General features: G+C 43.6%; 1 protein-coding gene across 2 annotated transcripts in view; it reads left to right on the top strand.

Annotated features, from left to right (window-relative positions):
• Positions 1-18,316, top strand: part of DHX8 (DEAH-box helicase 8) — a 28,385-nt gene extending 10,069 nt beyond the window's left edge. For both annotated transcript variants that reach the window (XM_055575767.1, XM_055575765.1), the window contains 14 exons: positions 1,326-1,423; positions 2,372-2,519; positions 3,533-3,714; positions 5,377-5,571; positions 5,817-6,002; positions 6,443-6,653; positions 7,032-7,213; positions 9,428-9,568; positions 12,602-12,757; positions 15,213-15,350; positions 15,844-15,972; positions 16,149-16,345; positions 16,835-17,014; positions 17,607-18,316. In XM_055575767.1, the coding sequence (XP_055431742.1) occupies positions 1,326-1,423; positions 2,372-2,519; positions 3,533-3,714; positions 5,377-5,571; positions 5,817-6,002; positions 6,443-6,653; positions 7,032-7,213; positions 9,428-9,568; positions 12,602-12,757; positions 15,213-15,350; positions 15,844-15,972; positions 16,149-16,345; positions 16,835-17,014; positions 17,607-17,826 (2,363 nt within the window). In that variant the 3' untranslated portion in view covers positions 17,827-18,316. The remainder of the gene's footprint in view (positions 1-1,325; positions 1,424-2,371; positions 2,520-3,532; positions 3,715-5,376; positions 5,572-5,816; positions 6,003-6,442; positions 6,654-7,031; positions 7,214-9,427; positions 9,569-12,601; positions 12,758-15,212; positions 15,351-15,843; positions 15,973-16,148; positions 16,346-16,834; positions 17,015-17,606) is intronic.
• Positions 18,317-19,291: the final 975 nt, after the last annotated feature.

Genomic DNA, 19,291 nt, shown 5'->3' with positions numbered 1-19,291 from the left:
CAGTTCAAAAGCATCAATTCTTTTGCACTCAGCTTTCTCTATAGTCCAACTCTCACATCCTTACATGACTATTGGAAAAACCATAGCCTTGCCTAGACAGACCTTTGTTGGCAAAGTAATGTCTCTGCTTTTCAATATGCTCTCTAGGTTGGTCATAACTTTCCTTCCAAGGAGTAAGCGTGTTTTAATTTCATGGCTGCAAACACCATCTGCAGTGATTTTGGAGCCCCCAAAAATAAAGTCAGCCACTGTTTTCACTGTTTCCCCATCTATTTGCCATGAAGTGATGGGACTGGATGCCATGATCTTAGTTTTCTGAGTGTTGAGCTTTAAGCCAACTTTTTCACTCTCCTCTTTCACTTTGATCAAGAGGCTTTTCAGTTCTTCACTTTCTGCCATAAGAGTAGAACTTTATCAGCACCTTTGAAGCCCTTACATGCTCGCTGTAATTAGACCTTTCTCCTTCCTCTTCTGGGTAATCACCATCCTGAATTTTACCTTATTTCCTGGTTTTTTAGCATCTTACCACCTGTCTGTCCCTAAACACTGTATTGTTTAGTTTGTTTTTGAACTTCCTTTTTTTTCTTGAGTCACCATTCTTTCAGTATATATCTATGTTGATTTTTATAGTTAAATTTCATTCGTTTTCACTGCTGTAGAGATTTTCTGTATATAAATTTGTCATAATTTATCCATTTTACTTTTGATGGGCATATGGGTTGTTTTCTGGGGGTTTTTTGTTTGCCTTTATGAAAAGTTCTATTATGAAATTCCTGTACTTGTCTCTTAATGCACGTGTGCAAGACTGTCTCTTTTTCCTGAATATGTAGGAGGAGAATTACTAGGTAGCAGGACATGTGTGTGTTCAACTTTACCAGGCAGTCCCCATTGTTTCCTAAAGTTTTTGTACCAATTTACACTACTACTATAAGTGTGAGTGAGTTTTTGTTGCTCTACATCCTTGCCAACATTTGATGTTATCCAACTAAACTCCCCCCAACCCCCCATCTGTTGTGGGCTAAGAGCTGTTATTCCACATGAAGTTGAATGGCAAATGCTTTAGTACCATTTAGAATATCAGACCACAATTTTCCACAGGCTTAACTTCTTTTGAAAGAAGCTCTGATCCGTTCTTAGGCAGGAGCACAAATGCCTTCGAAATGGCAGGTGGGCAGGGTAGACAGTCACCCACATTAGAGTTTTGACCTTAGGAGCTATCTTTGATAAAGATTGCTGATGCCTGTGGAAATTAATGGTTTATGTGAGAATGATTGATCATTTATGTCTTTTGTTTCTGGCTAATTCTTCTTTTGGGGGATTTCCAGATGAGGACCTTGAGATTGAGCTGGTTGAGGAAGAGCCTCCATTCCTGAGAGGGCACACCAAGCAAAGCATGGACATGAGCCCTATCAAAATCGTTAAGGTGAGAAACGCTGGGACTCTAACCTGGATGTGTCACGTGAGCTTCTTCTCCTAAAGTAACGGTTCAGTTTTTCAGAGCAGGTTACTAGATCTGAGTAAGCAAAACTCAGGCCACAGGAGGCAGTAGTGACTGTTGGTTGGGGTCTAGAATGTTTTTTTTATAGAGGAACATTGACTTGACTTTGTTGTTTTCGCCTTTTAAATTCTTACAGTCTCATTTTAGTGTGTTTTGGGAGGAAGCAGAGATAAATACGAGTGCTGGATCTATCATCACTTCCTTTGTCCAGGCTTTAGGGCTTGAGTCATCACCTTACCAGTTCAAGGGCAATTGTTAATGGATCACTTGACCAATTGGGGTTCCTAGTAGAAAGCTATAGCACTAGATGTTGTGTAGGGTAGAGCTGTGAAGAGAATTCATGGAATCGTTAGGATAAAATTTGGGGTTTGGAAGAAGGTATCTTAAAGGCCCAACTGTTGCTTATAATCCAACCATATATCCTCTGCAGTTCATCTCACATGGTCTTCTCATGTCTGCTTGACAGTGTTGGTGACAGGGAATTCACCAGCTCTTGAGGAGACCCATTGCATCCCCAGATAGATCTGATCAGTAGACTTCTTTAGATAGAACTAAATATGTCTTATTGAGGCATCTACATTAGTCTTAATTTTAGTTCTCAGGATCATACACAAGAATATGGCTTTTCTCCTGGGGTTCTCATCTTCAAGCCAAAAATCCCCAATTCTTTAAGTGATTTATCACTGTCCTTGTTCATGTTCTTTGAATATGGTACAGTTGATCCAACTTCTTTCATGAAGTCTAATACGTTGATATGAAGTTTCTTCTGGGTGAGTCTCTTTTTTAGATTTGAGTGGCTTAACAACTACATTTTATTTCCTGGATATTCAGTGCATGCTGAGGTCCCATTCTCCTTGTCCTCTGTTGCACTAGAATCCAGATGGCTCCCTCTCCCAAGCAGCAATGATGCAGAGTGCCTTGGCCAAAGAAAGGCGGGAACTTAAGCAAGCACAGCGGGAAGCTGAGATGGATTCTATTCCCATGGGACTCAACAAACATTGGGTTGATCCTCTGCCTGATGGTAGGACTCTGGGGGTGGGTGGGTATGTGGACTTAAAAAAAAATCTGAACCTTCAAATATACAGGGAGAGGGCACTGCCATCACGTAACTGAAGATTTAGCCTTGACTTCGGTGATTCAGTTTTTCCCTTCAGTTAGAGCATGTTTTTGTTTGTTTTTTTTTTTTAAATGTTTTGTAACTGTGGTCAAATCATTAGATGGCTGTTTTCTTTTGAATAACTTAAAATTTTTTTTATTCTAAAGATAGCTCTGAAACTTCTCTTTTCATATAATTCTTTGTGTAGTAAATATTAACTGACTGTTAGATACAGTCATAACAAATACTGTTTGTGTTAAGTAGGTGGGGATACAGCTGTGAAGAAGAGAGACATGGTCCCTGCTCTTACGAGGTTTACAGTTTGGTGGGGAAGATGGATATTAACCAGATAATTACCAAATAACTAATTAGTTAAATCACAAACCAATGCTAGATAAGAAGTAGAGGTGTGGTTGGCTATTGTGGGTCACTTTCCTGGGAAGACAAAGGCCCGAAGGGTAAATAGGATTTAGTCTGTCTATGGGGATGACATGGGGGTTGGGGAGTATGTTCCAGGCTGAGGAATAGCCTGTGCTGAGGCTGTGATGTTGGAAAGAAAACCTGTGTGGCTGTAACAGAGTGATGGGTGAAGTTCACGGGGGCAGGGGTGAGATGTGGCCATCAGGATTTTGTAGATGGCATTAGAAATTGGGGCTCAGTCCTGGTGTTCACTGGGAAATGGTGCAAAGTTCTAAGTGGGGGAGTGGCAAGATCAGAATGGAATTTCCAAAGGATTATTGAGGGTACCCTGCAGAATGGATTGGCTGGGTAAAGAGTAACACATGTGGTGAATTAGGAGGCTTTTGTAATAGTTCAGAGGAAAGATGATGGCTTAAAGACAGGATGCAGAGAGGAGGAATGTACTGGAGAAATGTGATCTGTTGAGGGTTGGGAAGGGACAGTGAGGTTGATAAGAAGTCGCCTGTTTTCCTTCGCAGCGGAAGGCAGGCAGATTGCTGCCAACATGAGGGGTATTGGGATGATGCCCAATGACATTCCCGAGTGGAAGAAGCATGCCTTTGGGGGCAACAAAGCTTCATATGGAAAAAAGACCCAGATGTCAATCATTGAACAAAGGGAGAGCCTCCCCATCTACAAGCTGAAGGAGCAGCTGGTCCAGGTGAGAAGCTCTTTATGACATGTTGGTACAGAAATCAGGGTGTTTTCTAAAAATGACATGTCTTAATTGAAATCAGTGCATTTGAAGTGGCTTTTCTGAAGGGAATAGGAAAAAAAAATTTCCAGCTACTTAAAAATAACACATAATATTAGTCTACATATTTTTTCCTATGAGGAAATAAATCTATTGGAACTGGGGATCCCTGGAGCAATCACAAGTGGGCAGAGTATTGTGTTGAGTAAGAAAAATGGGGATGCTTGACTTCCCATTGAGGCAAGTCTTTACTTCAGGTACTTATTTCTATTTTCTTGAGATCTGATTTAAGATCATGAAACCTTCCTGAGGCAACATACTTTATTAGTTTCCAGCAAATCCTTTCAATGATCTCTTATACATACAAGTACAAATATATGTATGTACATACACCCACAGGTATCATACGTTTTATATGAACCGTGTGTGTTTCTAGATGGCAGCATATTATATATACTGTTCTGTATTTTGCTTTTCCCTCTCAGTGACCCAGCTCAGCATTGTTCCCTATCTTTTTTTTAGGGCTTTGTTATGTGGGTGTACTGTGGCTTATTTAACTAGTCCTATGTTAATAGACATGTAGGTTGATGGCAATCCTTTGCTATTATAAACAGTGTAGAAGTCAAGTGACTTTAGGGGGTAGGGTACTGGAGATTTGAGAATGACAGTAGAAAGGAACTATCTTTATTTGCTACTGAATTCTTTAATCATGTGCATATAATGCTTGAAAAAACATACATATATGTATATAAAATATCAGGGTGAGCTGGATAATTTATGCTTTTAGGATCATTGTATTTTTATGAGTTTAAGGAAAACAATACGTTTTTAAATAATTGAGTCAGTTTAAAGAAAAAAAGAATACGCATGGAATTCTCTGGTGATTCAGTGGTTAGGACTCCATGCTTTTACTGCAGGGAGCCCAAGTTTTATCCCTGGTTGGGGAACTGAGATCCTGCATGCTTCTTGGAGCATCCAAAAATGTAAATAAATTTAAAAGTTTAAAGTTTTAATTTGTTATGCGTGCGTGTATGCTCGGTTGCTAAGTCATGTCCGACTCTTTTTGTGACCTCATGGACTGCAGCCTTCCAGGCTCCACGGTCTGTCAGATTTCCCAGGCAAGAATACTGGAGTGGGTTGCCATTCCTTTCTGCAGGGGATCTTCCTGACCCAGGGATCAAACCACATCTCCTGCATTGGCAGGCAGATTCTATACCACTGAGCCATCTGGGGAAGTGTTGAAAGTGAAAGTGTTAGTTACTCAGTCGTGTCCGACACTTTGCGACCCCATGGACTGTAGCCTACCAGGCGCCTCTGTCCATGGAATTTTCCAGGCAAGAATACTGGAGTGGGTAGCCATTCCCTTCTCCAGGGGATCTTCCTGACCCACATCTCCTGCATTGCAGGCAGATTCTTTTACCTACTAAGTTGAAAAAGAACATCACCCATAGAAAATCACCATTAATATTTTTTTCTATGCGTACTTAAAAATTTAAACCCTGGTTGTCATCTTACATATGTGCACCACTGTTTCCCCGTTTTCTCCTTTAATGTTAGAACTTAATCAGTTATTTTACTCCTGAGTAATGTGTGGCAGATTTTAATGACCTTACATTTGGTTGCTTTCAGGCTGTCCATGACAACCAGATCCTGATTGTTATTGGAGAGACCGGGTCTGGGAAGACCACGCAGATCACCCAGTACCTGGCGGAGGCGGGCTACACTTCCAGGGGCAAGATTGGATGTACCCAGCCTAGAAGAGTAGCGGCCATGTCTGTGGCCAAAAGAGTGTCAGAGGAGTTCGGTTGTTGCTTAGGCCAAGAGGTGAGTGGGTGATGATGCTGTTCTGGGAATAATACTACCTTTTTACAGGTTTCTTCTGAGAGAGAGAGTTTCTCATGTTCATCAGATCTGTTCAGGATCAGATTTTACTTTGAGGCAATCACTGTACATCTTTGTCAAATTCTATCTATTAAAATTACGGGTAATAGTCTGGGCGGAAATCATGAGTGAAGGTGGCAAAAAGGAGAGGTTTGTGTCTAAGGTTTTCCACTTCTGTTCTGCTTTAGGTGGGCTACACCATTCGATTTGAGGACTGCACCAGTCCTGAAACAGTCATCAAGTACATGACAGACGGGATGTTGCTCCGAGAATGCCTGATCGACCCCGACCTCACTCAGTATGCAATCATCATGTTGGATGAGGCACACGAGAGAACAATTCACACTGATGTGCTCTTTGGATTGCTGAAAAAGGTGACTAGGTGCCCTTCAGTGACCCTTCTGCCTGTTGGGAACTGAATTCTGGGAATGGATGTTATTTTTTAAGATTTGCTTACTTTATCATTTATTTTTAGCTGTGCAGGGTCTTTGTTGCTGCATGTGAGCTTTCTCAAGTTGCAGAGAGCAGGGGCTACTCTCTAGTTGTGGTGCGGGGCTTCTCATTGCAGTGGCTCCTCTTGGGGGAGCACGGGCTCTAGTCGTTGTGGCACATGGGCTCAGGGGTTGTGGTGCATGGGCTTAGTTGCTCCGCGGCACGTGGGATCTTCCCAGACCAGGGATTGAACCCATTTCTCCTGCATTGGCAGGAGGATTCCTAACCATTAGACCACCAGGAAAGCCTGGGAATTGGATTTGAGTACCTGTGCCTTTTTTGGGCAGTCATTTTTAGTAAGCTGCATTGCATTTCCCTTTAGACGGTTCAGAAACGGCAGGACATGAAACTGATTGTCACCTCAGCCACCTTGGATGCTGTGAAGTTTTCTCAGTACTTCTATGAAGCTCCCATCTTTACCATCCCAGGTCGAACATACCCAGTGGAAATATTGTACACAAAGGAACCTGAAACCGATTATCTAGATGCTAGCTTGATCACGGTCATGCAGATCCACTTAACAGAACCACCAGGTAGGGGGAAAAGAGCATATTTCCTCTTAGGCCAAAAGTCCTGATGTGGGTATTTTTGTTCATTTTTTTAAAAAATGCCTTTTAAATATTGGTTGGTCTATAGGTCTCAGGTTTGCATGTTTGAAGTGGTGGTGATGAAAATATAAATAATAGTATGCAGGGTTTAAATGCATCTATTTAAACATAGACACAAATTTTTTTAAAATTTAAAAACCAAACAACAAACAGAATAAACATGGATAGAGGAAAACCTCTTAATTTGTTAGAGATCAGAATATGAGAGTGTTTTCCACCTTTTGGAGTTCCGTGAATGTCAGTGTGGCCTTTGTATAGAACACACACCGAGGAAGTCAGTTCATGCTCCTGTTCTCCTCTTAGGTGATATCCTGGTCTTCCTGACTGGTCAGGAAGAGATCGATACTGCTTGCGAGATCCTGTATGAAAGAATGAAATCCCTGGGACCTGATGTTCCAGAGCTGATTATCCTCCCAGTGTACTCTGCTCTCCCCAGTGAGATGCAGACCCGAATCTTTGACCCAGCTCCACCTGGCAGCAGAAAGGTAACACAGGCGCTTGTGTTCTGAAACCACGTGGTGTATGCAACTGTTGCTGATGGGGATTGCTTATGGTGTATGTGAGTCTTGTGTATTATATTTTAGGAAGTAGTCCAACCAGTTTAAGGAATGAGGGTCTTGTATGTGATCCCTGCTCCTCTTCTCCCTTTGCCTTCGTTTGACAGGTCGTTTTTTGAGCATTTCCCAGACTTTGGGGTAGACACAGGGCTGCCATCTGCGGACAGGCTTCTGTCTGCTGTGGAACATCCACCAGTGGACAGGCTTTTACCATAGAGCGTGACAGTGCTACTGGTGCGCTGGGTCCCCAGAGGCGGAGCACCCAGCCCAGTGTTCTTACTGGAAGTTAGGATCTAAGCTAGTCCTGAAGAACACATGGGTGTTCACCTAGACGAGACGGGCAGGACTGCATGCATTCCAAGTCGGCAGAACAGGCCCTCCTAGCCAAGAGCTCTGAGGGTTTTCAGGGAGATGTGTAGTTCTAGCAGCTGGAATTGACTGTGAGTATGTGTGAGACAGTGGGAAAGGAGACAGATGGATTTTACAGTAATAGCTTTATTGAGATATATAATTTACATACCGAACAATTACCCCTTTAAAGCATAACATTCAGTACATGTTAGTATAGTCACAGAATTTTTTTAGTATATTCACAGAATTGTGCAGCCATGAATTACTGTTATTAATCATTCATCACTAACCATTAATCACTACAACTTAATTTTTAGAACAATCTTTATCATCCCCAAAAGAGACCATTTAGAAATCATCCCCCATTCACCCCTCTGCTCAGCCCCTGGGAACCACTTTCTGTCTCTGGATTCACCTGTTCTGGACGTGTCATATAAATGGAGTCATTATAATATGTGGTCCTTGGGGGCTAGCTTCTTTCACTTAGTGTGTTTTCAAGATTCATCCATGTTGTACCATGTATAAGCACTTCATTTCTTTTTGCTGTTAAAGAATACTCTGTTGTAGAACAGAATGTACCACATTTTGTTTATCCATTCATCAGTTGATGGACATTTGGATTGTTTCCACCTTTTAGCTATTATGAATAACGCTGCTGCGAACATTTGTTTACAAGTTTTTGTGTGGACATATGTTTTCTTTTCTCTTGAGTACATACCTAGGAATGGAAGACAGATGGATTTTCTTTTTTAATTGAAATACAGTTGATGTACAACATTATGTTAGTTTCAGGGGCGCTACAAAGTGATTTGACATTTGCATATATTATAAAATGATCACCAGAATGAATCTAGTAACCATCTGGAAGACAGATGGATCTGAATAACTTTGAAGAGTTAGAACGGTCAAGACATAGTGGGCGCCTGGAGATTTAGGGAAGGGCAGTGGGGAGAAGTCAGGAATGACTACCAGGTTTCTGGCTTGGGCTGCTAGATGGTAGATGGTGCTGAGGAGGCAAATGAAGAGGAGCAGGTTTGAGAGGAAAACGGTGACTCCTACTCTGTTCCTGGTGATTGTGCTGCTCTCCATGGGGAGTTCTCTGGCAGGTAGAAGCCTTTCAGGGCCAGTAAAATGCTGGCATGAGGTGAGATGTTCTGGTGCCTCCTGGCAATGATTTTTCCAAGCAATTGTGTTTTATTGTCTGAACCTCTGGGTGGAAGAAGAGTGGCAGTACCAGGCTGAGACCAATAATCTAGATCACATATGCTGCTTTTTACACACAAATCGTGAAATTCCTCTGCTGCCTCATGGTTCATTTTATGATCAGAAAAAAAAGTCTCCCTCTTGTTCCACATACACAAACAGCTCATTTTGTAGTACAGATGTCCCTGTGGGGGAAGGAAAATCTCATTTTGCACTGGCACATGTGATACCAGGAAATCTCTGCTTTCCCAGGGTGCTAGAAAATTAAAATTGTAGTAATCAGCATTGGATCTAGAAAATGAGGGATGTAGCCATTTGCACAAATGAAATTGGCTTTGATTGGCCATTGCTTTTTCCTATTCCACTTCTCTCAGGTACCGCTCCCTCCCCAGCCTAACACTTAAGATGAAGGCACCTCTCCTTCCACCTATTTGGGGCCAAACAGAGGTTAAGTGCTCTCTAACCATCTAGAGAGAGGGAGAGAGCTGCACAATCTCTTTGGAAAGATGTCCGAGTTCAGAAATCTCATTCCACACCTCAGGACTGAGACTGGGCAGTTCAATCCAACTATGTCCCTCTTGCCTGCAGGTCGTGATTGCCACCAACATTGCGGAGACATCGCTGACTATTGATGGCATTTACTATGTGGTGGACCCTGGATTCGTGAAGCAGAAGGTGTACAATTCTAAGACAGGGATTGACCAGCTTGTGGTGACTCCTATTTCTCAGGTAGGGCAACTTCTTCTGGCAGCTTTTCTGAAAATCCTGGTTAGGACTTTTCTGACATTTTTTATGGTTTTGTATTTTGAACTTTATTGTTTTAAGATACTGGCTTCTTTGTTGAGATACAGGAGATTTTGTTTTGTTTGTTTTTTTTGTTTGTTTGTTTGTTTTGTTTGTTTTTAATCTTCAGAATAGTGTTTCAACATTAAAAAACCCCATAAAACTGGAACTTAAAAGAAATTTAATATTAGCACCCTTGATTATCTTAAGAATATTATTTTTAAAAATATTGTACTTACCCACAAATATCTGAGATAGTAATAATTCAAGAAATGATAGTATCTGTTTGGTAGTTATGGAACAGTTTCCTGCCTAAATTATATTTTAAAATGAATATCCTGATCATCCTTTTTGAAGGCAGTTTGGCCCCAATGTATCTGAAATTTAAAAGTTCATTTCTTGAACCTAACAGTTCTGCTTCTGGAAGTAAATCTGAAAGTTAGAAATGATTGAACTCATATCCAGAGGTAATGGAAAAGGATATTCATGAAGCATTATTTGTATTAGAGGGAACCTGGGAAAATTCTAAATTAGCTCCGAAAGGGAAGTAGTTTAATAAAGTATGGTAAATTCATGCCATAGAATGTTATATGACATTAGCATAGTGGTGTGTATCTATATTTAATGACATAAGCACATAACTGTGATATATTATCACAGTTATGTGAAAAAAGTGAGCTACAAAATAGCATGAGTAGTATAATCCAGTTTTTGCTTAAAAATAGATGGTGTGTGCCTGTGCAGAGCGTATGTGAACGTACCTGCAATTGAAAGTGTAGTATAGGCAAATGTTAGGCAAGGTTCTTTCTCGGTGGTGCTGCTGTGGTTTCTATGCTGATGGGTAAAGCACATTTTCTTCCCTGTACTTCTATATATTGTCTTAATATTATATAAGAGGCATGTATTACTCTCATAATCTATAATTCCATAAGGCTATTTTCATTTTGAAACTTAAGTAATAATAGCTAATACTTGCAGGGTACTTCCTACATGCCAGGCACCATCCCAGGTACTTTCACGCACATGAACTCATTACATTCTTAGTTGATCTTTTGTGGTAGATATTATTATCCTTATCTCACAAGTGAGACTGAGGGCCAGAGGGGTTAAGTGACTTGCCTAAGGTCACATAGCTGGTAGAGCCAGGATTTAAACCTGGGCCAGGGAGTTGCCTGGTGGTCGTGGTTAAGACTGCATTTTTAATGCAGGGGGCACGGGTTCAATCCCTGCTCGGGGAACTGGGATCCCATATGTCTGCAGTGCGTGCGTGCATGTTTGTGTATGTGCTCAGTCGCTTCAGTTGTGTCTGACTCTTGTGACCCCATGGACTGTAGCCCACCAGGCTCCTTTGTCCAAGGGATTCTCCAGGCAGGAATACTAGAGTGGGTTGCCATGCCCTCCTCAAGGGGATCTTCCCAACCTGAACCCATGTCTCCTGAGTCTCTTGCATTGCAGACAGATTACCCACTGAGCCACCTGGGAAGCCATGCCTGCTGTGGGATGTGGCCCTAAAAGAAAAGAAAAAGAAATTAAACTTGGGTAGAAGACAGTGGCACCCCACTCCAGTACTCCTGCCTGGAAAATCCCATGGACGGAGGAGCCTGGTAGGCTGCAGTCCAGGGGGTTGCAAAGAGTCAGACACGACTGAGCGACTTCCCTTTCACTTTTCACTTTCATGCATTGGAGAAGCAAATGGCAATCCACTCCAGTGTTCTTGCCTGGAGAATCTTTCCAGGGACGGAGGAGCCTGGTGGGCTGCTGTCTATGGGGTCGCACAGAGTCGGACACAACTGAAGCAACTTAGCAGCAGCAGCAGCAGTGGCCCCAGCTTGTGTGTTCTGTACCAGTTCTTCTGGGGGTGATACATGCAACTCGCAGTGATGGAGAAATTATTTATATCTGCCCTCTGTAATTTGAGAAACATCTGTAGAATGTTGTGGAATCTGATTGCTGCCTTCCTCTGAGTGGCTAGTGACCTCTCATACTCTTATCTTTTGGTTTGGAGCGGGCATAGAAATTCGTAAACCCTGATACTATTTATAAGACAGATGGTTTTGTCAGAAAATGGCCCTCTCTAGATTGCTATTCACTGGTTTCCTAGCAACCTAGGGCTAACCTACATATTGTTTTTAATTTTAAAAATTAGCGCCCTTCTCCCCTGAGTACAGAAGTAATATAATATTATTTTGAAAATTGCCCATAGTCCTATTGCCACCAACCACTGTCTTCATTATGATGTTTTTTCTTATCCATCCTTTTTCATGTTTATTTTAGATTGCAATTTTAATAGTGTAGTAAGTATGTGGGTTTTGATTCATATTTAACTTTCCTGATTATTAAGGTAATATATGTTCATTATTGGATATTTATTAAAGAAAATAGAACTCATCTACAAGCCTAGCATCAGAGTTAGCCAAAGTGAACATTTTAGGGTATTTTTTTCCTAGTTTTTTATTTCTGATAGTTTGTATGTTTACATTAAGATTAAAAAAATAAAATTAGTATTGTTTGGCAACTTGCTTTTCCACCTCTATGAGTGAACCTGTTCATCTGTCATTGAGCATCTCAAAAACTTGATTTTTAAAACAGCTGCAGAGTCATTCACTGGTGTGATTACATTATATTTATTCAGTTCACTTACATTTTTGGTTATGGTGGAGGGTGGGTTTTGTCATTTGGTTTTATGCTTTCTTATTTATGTTGTGCCACACTAGTTTGAAGGTATATTTCTGTGATCTTTACAGTATTTCTTCTATTCACTTGCTTGTATTAATATTTGGCCTCACTTGAACAGAGTTCCCTGAGTGGGGATGATTAAGAGCGGTGGTAGGAACTCTTGGAAATAGTCCTAGAGGAAGTGAAATAAACCCTATTTTAGGTTTTGCCCCGTTGCAAAGTGCCCCCCTTTCTACAGATTTGCTGGGTGAAGCCATTAAGGAATGTTTAACAGATCTGTTACTTTTATTCCCATCCCTCTAGGCTCAGGCAAAGCAACGAGCTGGCAGAGCTGGGAGAACAGGCCCAGGGAAGTGTTATAGGCTGTACACAGAACGTGCCTACCGAGATGAAATGCTGACCACCAACGTGCCAGAAATTCAGAGAACCAACTTAGCAAGCACAGTGCTCTCGCTCAAGGTAGAAATCACTGTCTTGTTAGAATGGGCTGGTGGAGCAGTCCAATTCTATGGCCTTAGTGAATGGATCTCGGTTTTATGAATCTTGTTAAATACTTCAGTAACCTTATGGAACCCATCCGTTTGGGTACAAGGCAAATGGCTGTGATAACAGCCTCTCCACCGCGGGTCTGGGGCTAAATTGGCGTGTGTGCTGTGATTTTTTTTTTCTTGCCATCATAACCAGCAGGATATTTGGTTATAAAAGATTTTAGTTAGGAGCATTATCTTTCTAACAGGATATTAGAAAAATCGAGCCAGTGCCAAACTGTGGACAAACTCACTTCCCTCAACCCTTTAACTTTCACATCCAATTCTGTTCTTTTAAAACGGAAGCCAAACCCCCAATCCAAAAGCTTTGCAAGGGAACAACTGTTATTACAGGTTTCAGACTGGCCCCCTGGGGCTGGGTTTCATTCTAAATCACTGCTCTTCCTCTCTCAGTCCCCAGTGAGAACCTTCAGTCTCTCTTGGCAGGGGGAGCCGCATGAGTAATTTCCCAGATGATGGCACCCCTACCCAGCGCTGCCCCCCCGACTCCAGTGCTGCCCTGGAGCCCTGGCACTTTACTAATGCACAGTGTTCTGTTGTAATTTATTATTCATTCCCTGTACGAAAGGCTAAAACAGAGCTTCAGAGAAAAAAAAAAAAGCCTGCTTCAGTCTCTGAAGTGAGAACAGAGAGGCATCTGTGGCTCAAAGTTCTGCTCTGAGCTGTGTGTCTTTGGTAAATTTACCTGCTCGGCTCTCTGCTCTGTATTCTCTCAAAGTGGGGAGCTGTTAATAGTCTCTCCTGTGAAGATAAATGAGATAGTGCAGGTAAAGGCACTTGGCACAACACTTACTGATTGCTAACATAATTCCTTGTTGTTCTTATTCATACAGTAAGCAGTTATTGAACACCTGCTGGGTTTATGGACACCATCACTTCTGTGGGAAAGAAACAGAAAGCTTAGGTCCTGCCTTTATACACATTTGGATAGTGCATCATTTGTTTCTTTTATTCATCAAATTAGCTAACAGATGTATCAAATGCCTGCTCCGTGGCAGGCTGGTGATTGCATGTGGTTTTGTGTGTCACCGTGGTGAACTCTGAGAGCAGGGACCCTATCTTAGTCCTCTTTATATCCCTCCCACCTAACATGGCACACAGGGCACTTTCTAGATACACAGGAGATACTATGTATGCAGGAGACTGGGCAAGCTGGGTTTTTTTTTAATTATAATATACAACACATCATCATTGTAATCTTTTAAAGTGTCTAGTTCAGTGGCACTAGGTACATTCACAGTGTTGAGCAGCTGTCACTACTGTCCATTTCCAGAACTTTTTGATCATCCCAAATTGAAACTCTGTACTCATTTAGCTAAACTATCCCCTTCCCCCTCCCTCCTGCCCCTGCTGCTGCTGCTAAGTCGGTTCAGTCGTGTCCGACTCTGTGCGACCTCATAGATGGCAGCCTACCAGGCTCCTCCGTCCCTGGGATTCTCCAGGCAAGAGTACTGGAGTGGGTTGCCATTGCCTTCTCCAGCCCCTGGTAACCAAATTATTTTCTGTCTCTATGAATCTGCTTAGCCTAGGTACCTCAGATAAAAGGAATCACACATATTTGTCCTTTTGGTCTGGCTTATTTTACTTGTTGTTTTCAAGGTTCATCATGCTGTAGCATGTATTAGAATTTCATTTGTTTTTAAGGGTGAGTAATATTCCATTGTATGTATATACAGTGTTTTGTTTATCCATTCATCTATTGATGGACTTTTGGGTGGTTTCTACCTTTTAGCTATTGTGAGTAATGTTGCTATGAACATTAATGTACAAGTATTTGTCCTGAGTCCCTTCTTTCATTTCTTTTGAGTGTATACCTAGAAGTGGAATTCTTGGATCACCTGGTAACTGTGTGTTTAACTTATTGGTGAATCACCAAGCAGCCACACCGTTTTATTCCCATCAGCAATGTATGAGGATTCCTGTTTCTCCATGTCTTGCCAACACTTATTATGTTCTTTCTTAAATTATGGCTGTCACCATCCTGGTGGGTATGAAGTGGTATTTCATGGTGGTTTTGATTTGCATTTCCCTAATTACTAGTTATATTGAGCATCTTTTCTTGTGTTTGTTCCCATTTTTATATATCTTTTGAGACATGTCTACCTTTGCCCATTTTTAAATTTTTGTCTTTTGGTTCTTGAGCTGTATATTCTGAGAGTATTTTTTTTAATATTTCCCAAGAAAGTATGTGTTTTCTAACAGTCTTGAGGTTTGTGTGACCCAGCCCTCCTGCTAATCGCTCTGGTAGCTTCTCTGGCAACTTCCTAATTGCAGTTGAAGAATAAGAAGGTGACAAGTAGTCTCCCTCCATGTGAGCACTGGTGAGGCTGACCCTGCCATCTACACATTGTTCCCTTCTATTCTAGGCCATGGGCATCAATGACCTGCTGTCCTTTGACTTCATGGATGCCCCACCAATGGAAACCTTGATCACAGCCATGGAGCAGCTGTACACGCTGGGGGCCCTGGACGACGAGGGCCTGCTTACTCGCCTGGGCCGCAGGGTAGGGGACAGCCCTAAGCCTCCAGTGCTTTGGGGAAGATTCCCTGGCTAGCCTTCCATTCTTTCTGTTCTGTATAAAAAATTAAGCTCTGAGGTCCTGGATAAGCTTTGACTAGAATTCTGCATGCCTGTGTTTAACCTGGATTTCCCACTATTAAGTTGAAACTATTTCTTCTTTACAGAAAAAGAAATTCTATCCAACTAATCTTACCTCATGATATGTAATTGAGTTTAGCCTTTGAAAAGATGTCTATAAAATTCCCACCTACCCCAACAGTAGTTATAATCTTGGTCATATACATTTTGTTGAAATTTATTTGGGAAATTAAAAAAAAAATTCTTCCGCTAGAGCGAGGCATCCCCTGCCTCACCCCCCCCGCCCCTCCCCATCATCATGCTTGGGTAAACTTCTGCCTTCTGTTACCCACTCTGATCCACGACTCCAGGTGGGTCTTTCCCAGAGTCACAGTTGTAGTTTCTTCTTCTCCCTCTAGATGGCAGAGTTCCCTCTGGAGCCAATGCTGTGCAAAATGCTGATCATGTCTGTGCATCTGGGCTGCAGTGAGGAAATGCTGACCATTGTGTCCATGCTGTCTGTGCAGAACGTCTTCTACAGGCCCAAAGTAAGGAGTGCAGGCCTGTGTTCATGTAGGGGTCAGGCGAAGTGGGGTAAAGTCAGCCTGTTGCCACCCGAGTGCTTAATGTGCACACTTGATTGGGCCATGGAGGGTGTCCCGGCACTGCTGGGTGTTCAGTCAGTAGCTTGGGTGGGAAATGAGCTTCTCCCCACTGCTTGCAGGATAAACAAGCCCTTGCAGATCAGAAGAAGGCCAAATTCCACCAGACCGAAGGGGACCACCTCACCCTGCTGGCCGTGTACAACTCCTGGAAGAACAACAAGTTCTCCAACCCATGGTGCTATGAGAACTTTATCCAGGCTCGTTCTCTGCGCCGGGCCCAGGACATTCGCAAGCAGATGTTGGGCATAATGGATAGGTAACACCTGGCGACTTCTGTTCAAGTTGAGTCTCCCTGAATACCGTGCCGTGTACATGTGTGTCTGCATGTGTCTGTGAAGCTGCAGGCACCTGTACTCTTGCTCCTCACATAAAACTCTTTTCCTCCAGCTTTTGCATCTCTCTTGTACTCCTTCCCAGGTAAGGATGGGGCTGAGAGTCACTTTAGGAAGTTCCTAAGAGGAAGATGGTATATTAGTTATAGAAAATGCTCTTTGTTTACAGCATCTGTGACATTATTAGTTGGGTTGAATTATAACCCAGGCAAAACGTCTGGCTCTTGTGGCATCCATCTTGCCCACTGTGTCGAGCTGCCCCTATAGTGCACTTAGGGCTGGAAGGAGGATCCTAGTGCCGACTCCAGGGGTTTCATGAGGCGGGTGTTGGGTACTGTTATTCTGGAACGTAGAACCTCAGAAAGCAGGGTAGTCTCCTATCTTTGTCCTCTCTTGACTTCTTCTCTTGCAAGACACAAGCTGGATGTGGTGTCCTGTGGTAAGTCCACAGTCCGAGTGCAGAAGGCCATCTGCAGTGGATTCTTCCGGAACGCTGCCAAAAAAGACCCACAGGAGGGTTACCGGACACTGATCGACCAGCAGGTGGTCTACATCCATCCATCCAGTGCTCTCTTCAACAGACAGCCCGAATGGTAGGTGGACAGAGAGAACTTTGGAATCAGCTGGCCCTTTGTGTTTGTGTCCCCACTCACAGCCAGCACTTCCTAACGTCGCTTATGTTTCTAGAGCAGCAGAAGCCTGAATTAGACACAATATCAGGCCCTGTTGAGAGAAATAAAATCACAGGGGTGAGAGCTAGGAAGGATCGCAGAGATCTAGTGAGGTAGAAGAGAGCTGGAGACATAGAGCCTGGCTTGCTTGGCTTTCCCCATTCCCATGCGGCAGCCTCGCAGGTCCTCTTCAGGGTCCTGGAGTTCTATGGAGACAGCCCAGAAAACCACCCTCCCACTTCACAGAGCAGGAAACAGGTCCAGAGAAGGAATGTGATTGGCTCTGTGTCACTTAACTCATTGGAACCGGCAGCTTTCTTGTGGTGAGAGGTGTGCAGACGCCTCAGTATTGGGGTGTGGCTGTCATAAACAGATTCCGGTCTCCTCAGGGGTCAGGTCGGAGAGGTAAGAGGGTCAAGTGCAAGCTCAGCTGAGGCCCGCTAGGGACCAGGGTGACTTGACCATGGAGCAGGTCCTATATTGGAGGTTTGAGCTCTCTCTCTGCCCCGCTTAGGGTGGTGTATCATGAGCTGGTGCTGACCACGAAGGAGTACATGCGTGAGGTCACCACCATCGACCCCCGGTGGCTTGTGGAGTTTGCGCCGGCCTTCTTCAAGGTCTCTGACCCAACCAAGCTAAGCAAGCAGAAGAAGCAGCAACGGCTGGAACCCTTGTACAACCGCTATGAGGAGCCCAATGCCTGGAGAATATCCCGAGCCTTCCGGCGGCGCTGAAAGGCAAGAATCTGTTGGCCTGACCTGCAGCCCTGGGCCAGGGCTCAGCCTTGCTCTTACTGATAAGAAGCTAGTCCTGAGGATACAGCTATCTGGTGGCTGAATATCTCAACTGGGCATTTCTTAAACTTGACTCTCCTTCCTTCCCTGGTGGTAACAGAAACAGGGATTTACGCCTGGTGTGATCAGAGCCTCCAGGTCCCACCGCCCCAAGGTGGGGCCATCAGGGCTCACACCCAACATGGGGTACACACTGCATCATCCCCAAGTAAGGGGAAACTTCTGCAGCTCTCGGATGGGAAAGGGGAGCCATGAGCGTCTGCTTCGTGGACTCAGCGAGGGCCCTGAGGCCCTGGCTGGTACTGTGTAGAAGAGGGAGCCATGAAGCAAAGTGTTGGCCTCCCCCTCCTTCATACCCCTGTCCAGCCCCCGTCCTTTTGCTTAACCTCCTGCAAATATTTATTTTCATAAACAAAAATGGTTCTCTGTAGCTGTTGCTTTTAGCTGAAAGTTTAGGCTATTGGCCTGGGCTGAAGGTGGGGAGATTTATTATCTAAGGCTTCAGTGGAGAGTCCCCTGAAACCAGAGCCTGAGGCTCTTTGGGCTGAAGGGTGATGCACACCCAGACCTCCAGTCTTATCTCTCAGCATCAGCACTGGTCCAGAGCTGCGAGGACCGCACCGTGATTAACCACATCCACTGTATAGGCATTCTGCTCTGGGAGCCTGAGTGATTACAGATGCCGTGTATTGAATACAGAAGGCCTCCCTGGCTCCCTCTCCTGCCTGCCAAACTCACAGCATGCAGTGCGCCCTATTTCCTCTTGAAACACACAAGTAATGACACAACTTTCAGCTTATTTTTGGTTTTATTTTTATCCCCCTGATCTTTTTAACAGTTTTCTCTGGTCAAAGCCTCTCTCCTTCTACCCCAGAGTGAAAATCAATGTCACACCTCTCAGAGCCTGTTAGTGCTGCCCAGGATCTGTGCTCCTGGCCGCGTGCTTGGTGGTTTTCCCCTAGCGTTTGGTTGGGGAATGGCCACCTCCCAGGGCCCTGCTCACATTTCCTGAGAAGCCTTTGGACCTGGAAGACCATCAGGCAGATGCTGCCAGGCCAGGCTGTGGAAGTTGGTCTGGTGGAGAAACCCCTGGCAGGTTGGGCACATCCTGTGTTATGGCCCGAGCTGCCTCCATTCTCTCTACACTTGAGAGTTCTGAAATGATGTAAATACTAGAACTACTCTACAGTGGTACGTTAGACACTAAAGGAGACTATACACCCTACTAGGATGTGAAGGAATATAGGCTGCTGTTGGGAAGCAGACCAGCCTAAGGACACATTTCAGAAACAACCCAGCAGAGTCTGCTGACAGTAGATCCTTGCCCCTTCATTTAGCTGAGTGAGCTCTGGCGAGTCTCAGTGTGCCTCTCAGGAAACCTAGGCCAGCAGCTGAAGTCAGAGGA

Source organism: Bubalus kerabau, chromosome 4 (genome assembly GCF_029407905.1).
Source record: "Bubalus kerabau isolate K-KA32 ecotype Philippines breed swamp buffalo chromosome 4, PCC_UOA_SB_1v2, whole genome shotgun sequence".
In the NCBI taxonomy this organism is placed as follows: Eukaryota; Metazoa; Chordata; class Mammalia; order Artiodactyla; family Bovidae; genus Bubalus; species Bubalus kerabau.
Note: the sequence above shows the minus strand (reverse complement) of the source record. Positions and strands in the feature narration are given on the sequence as shown.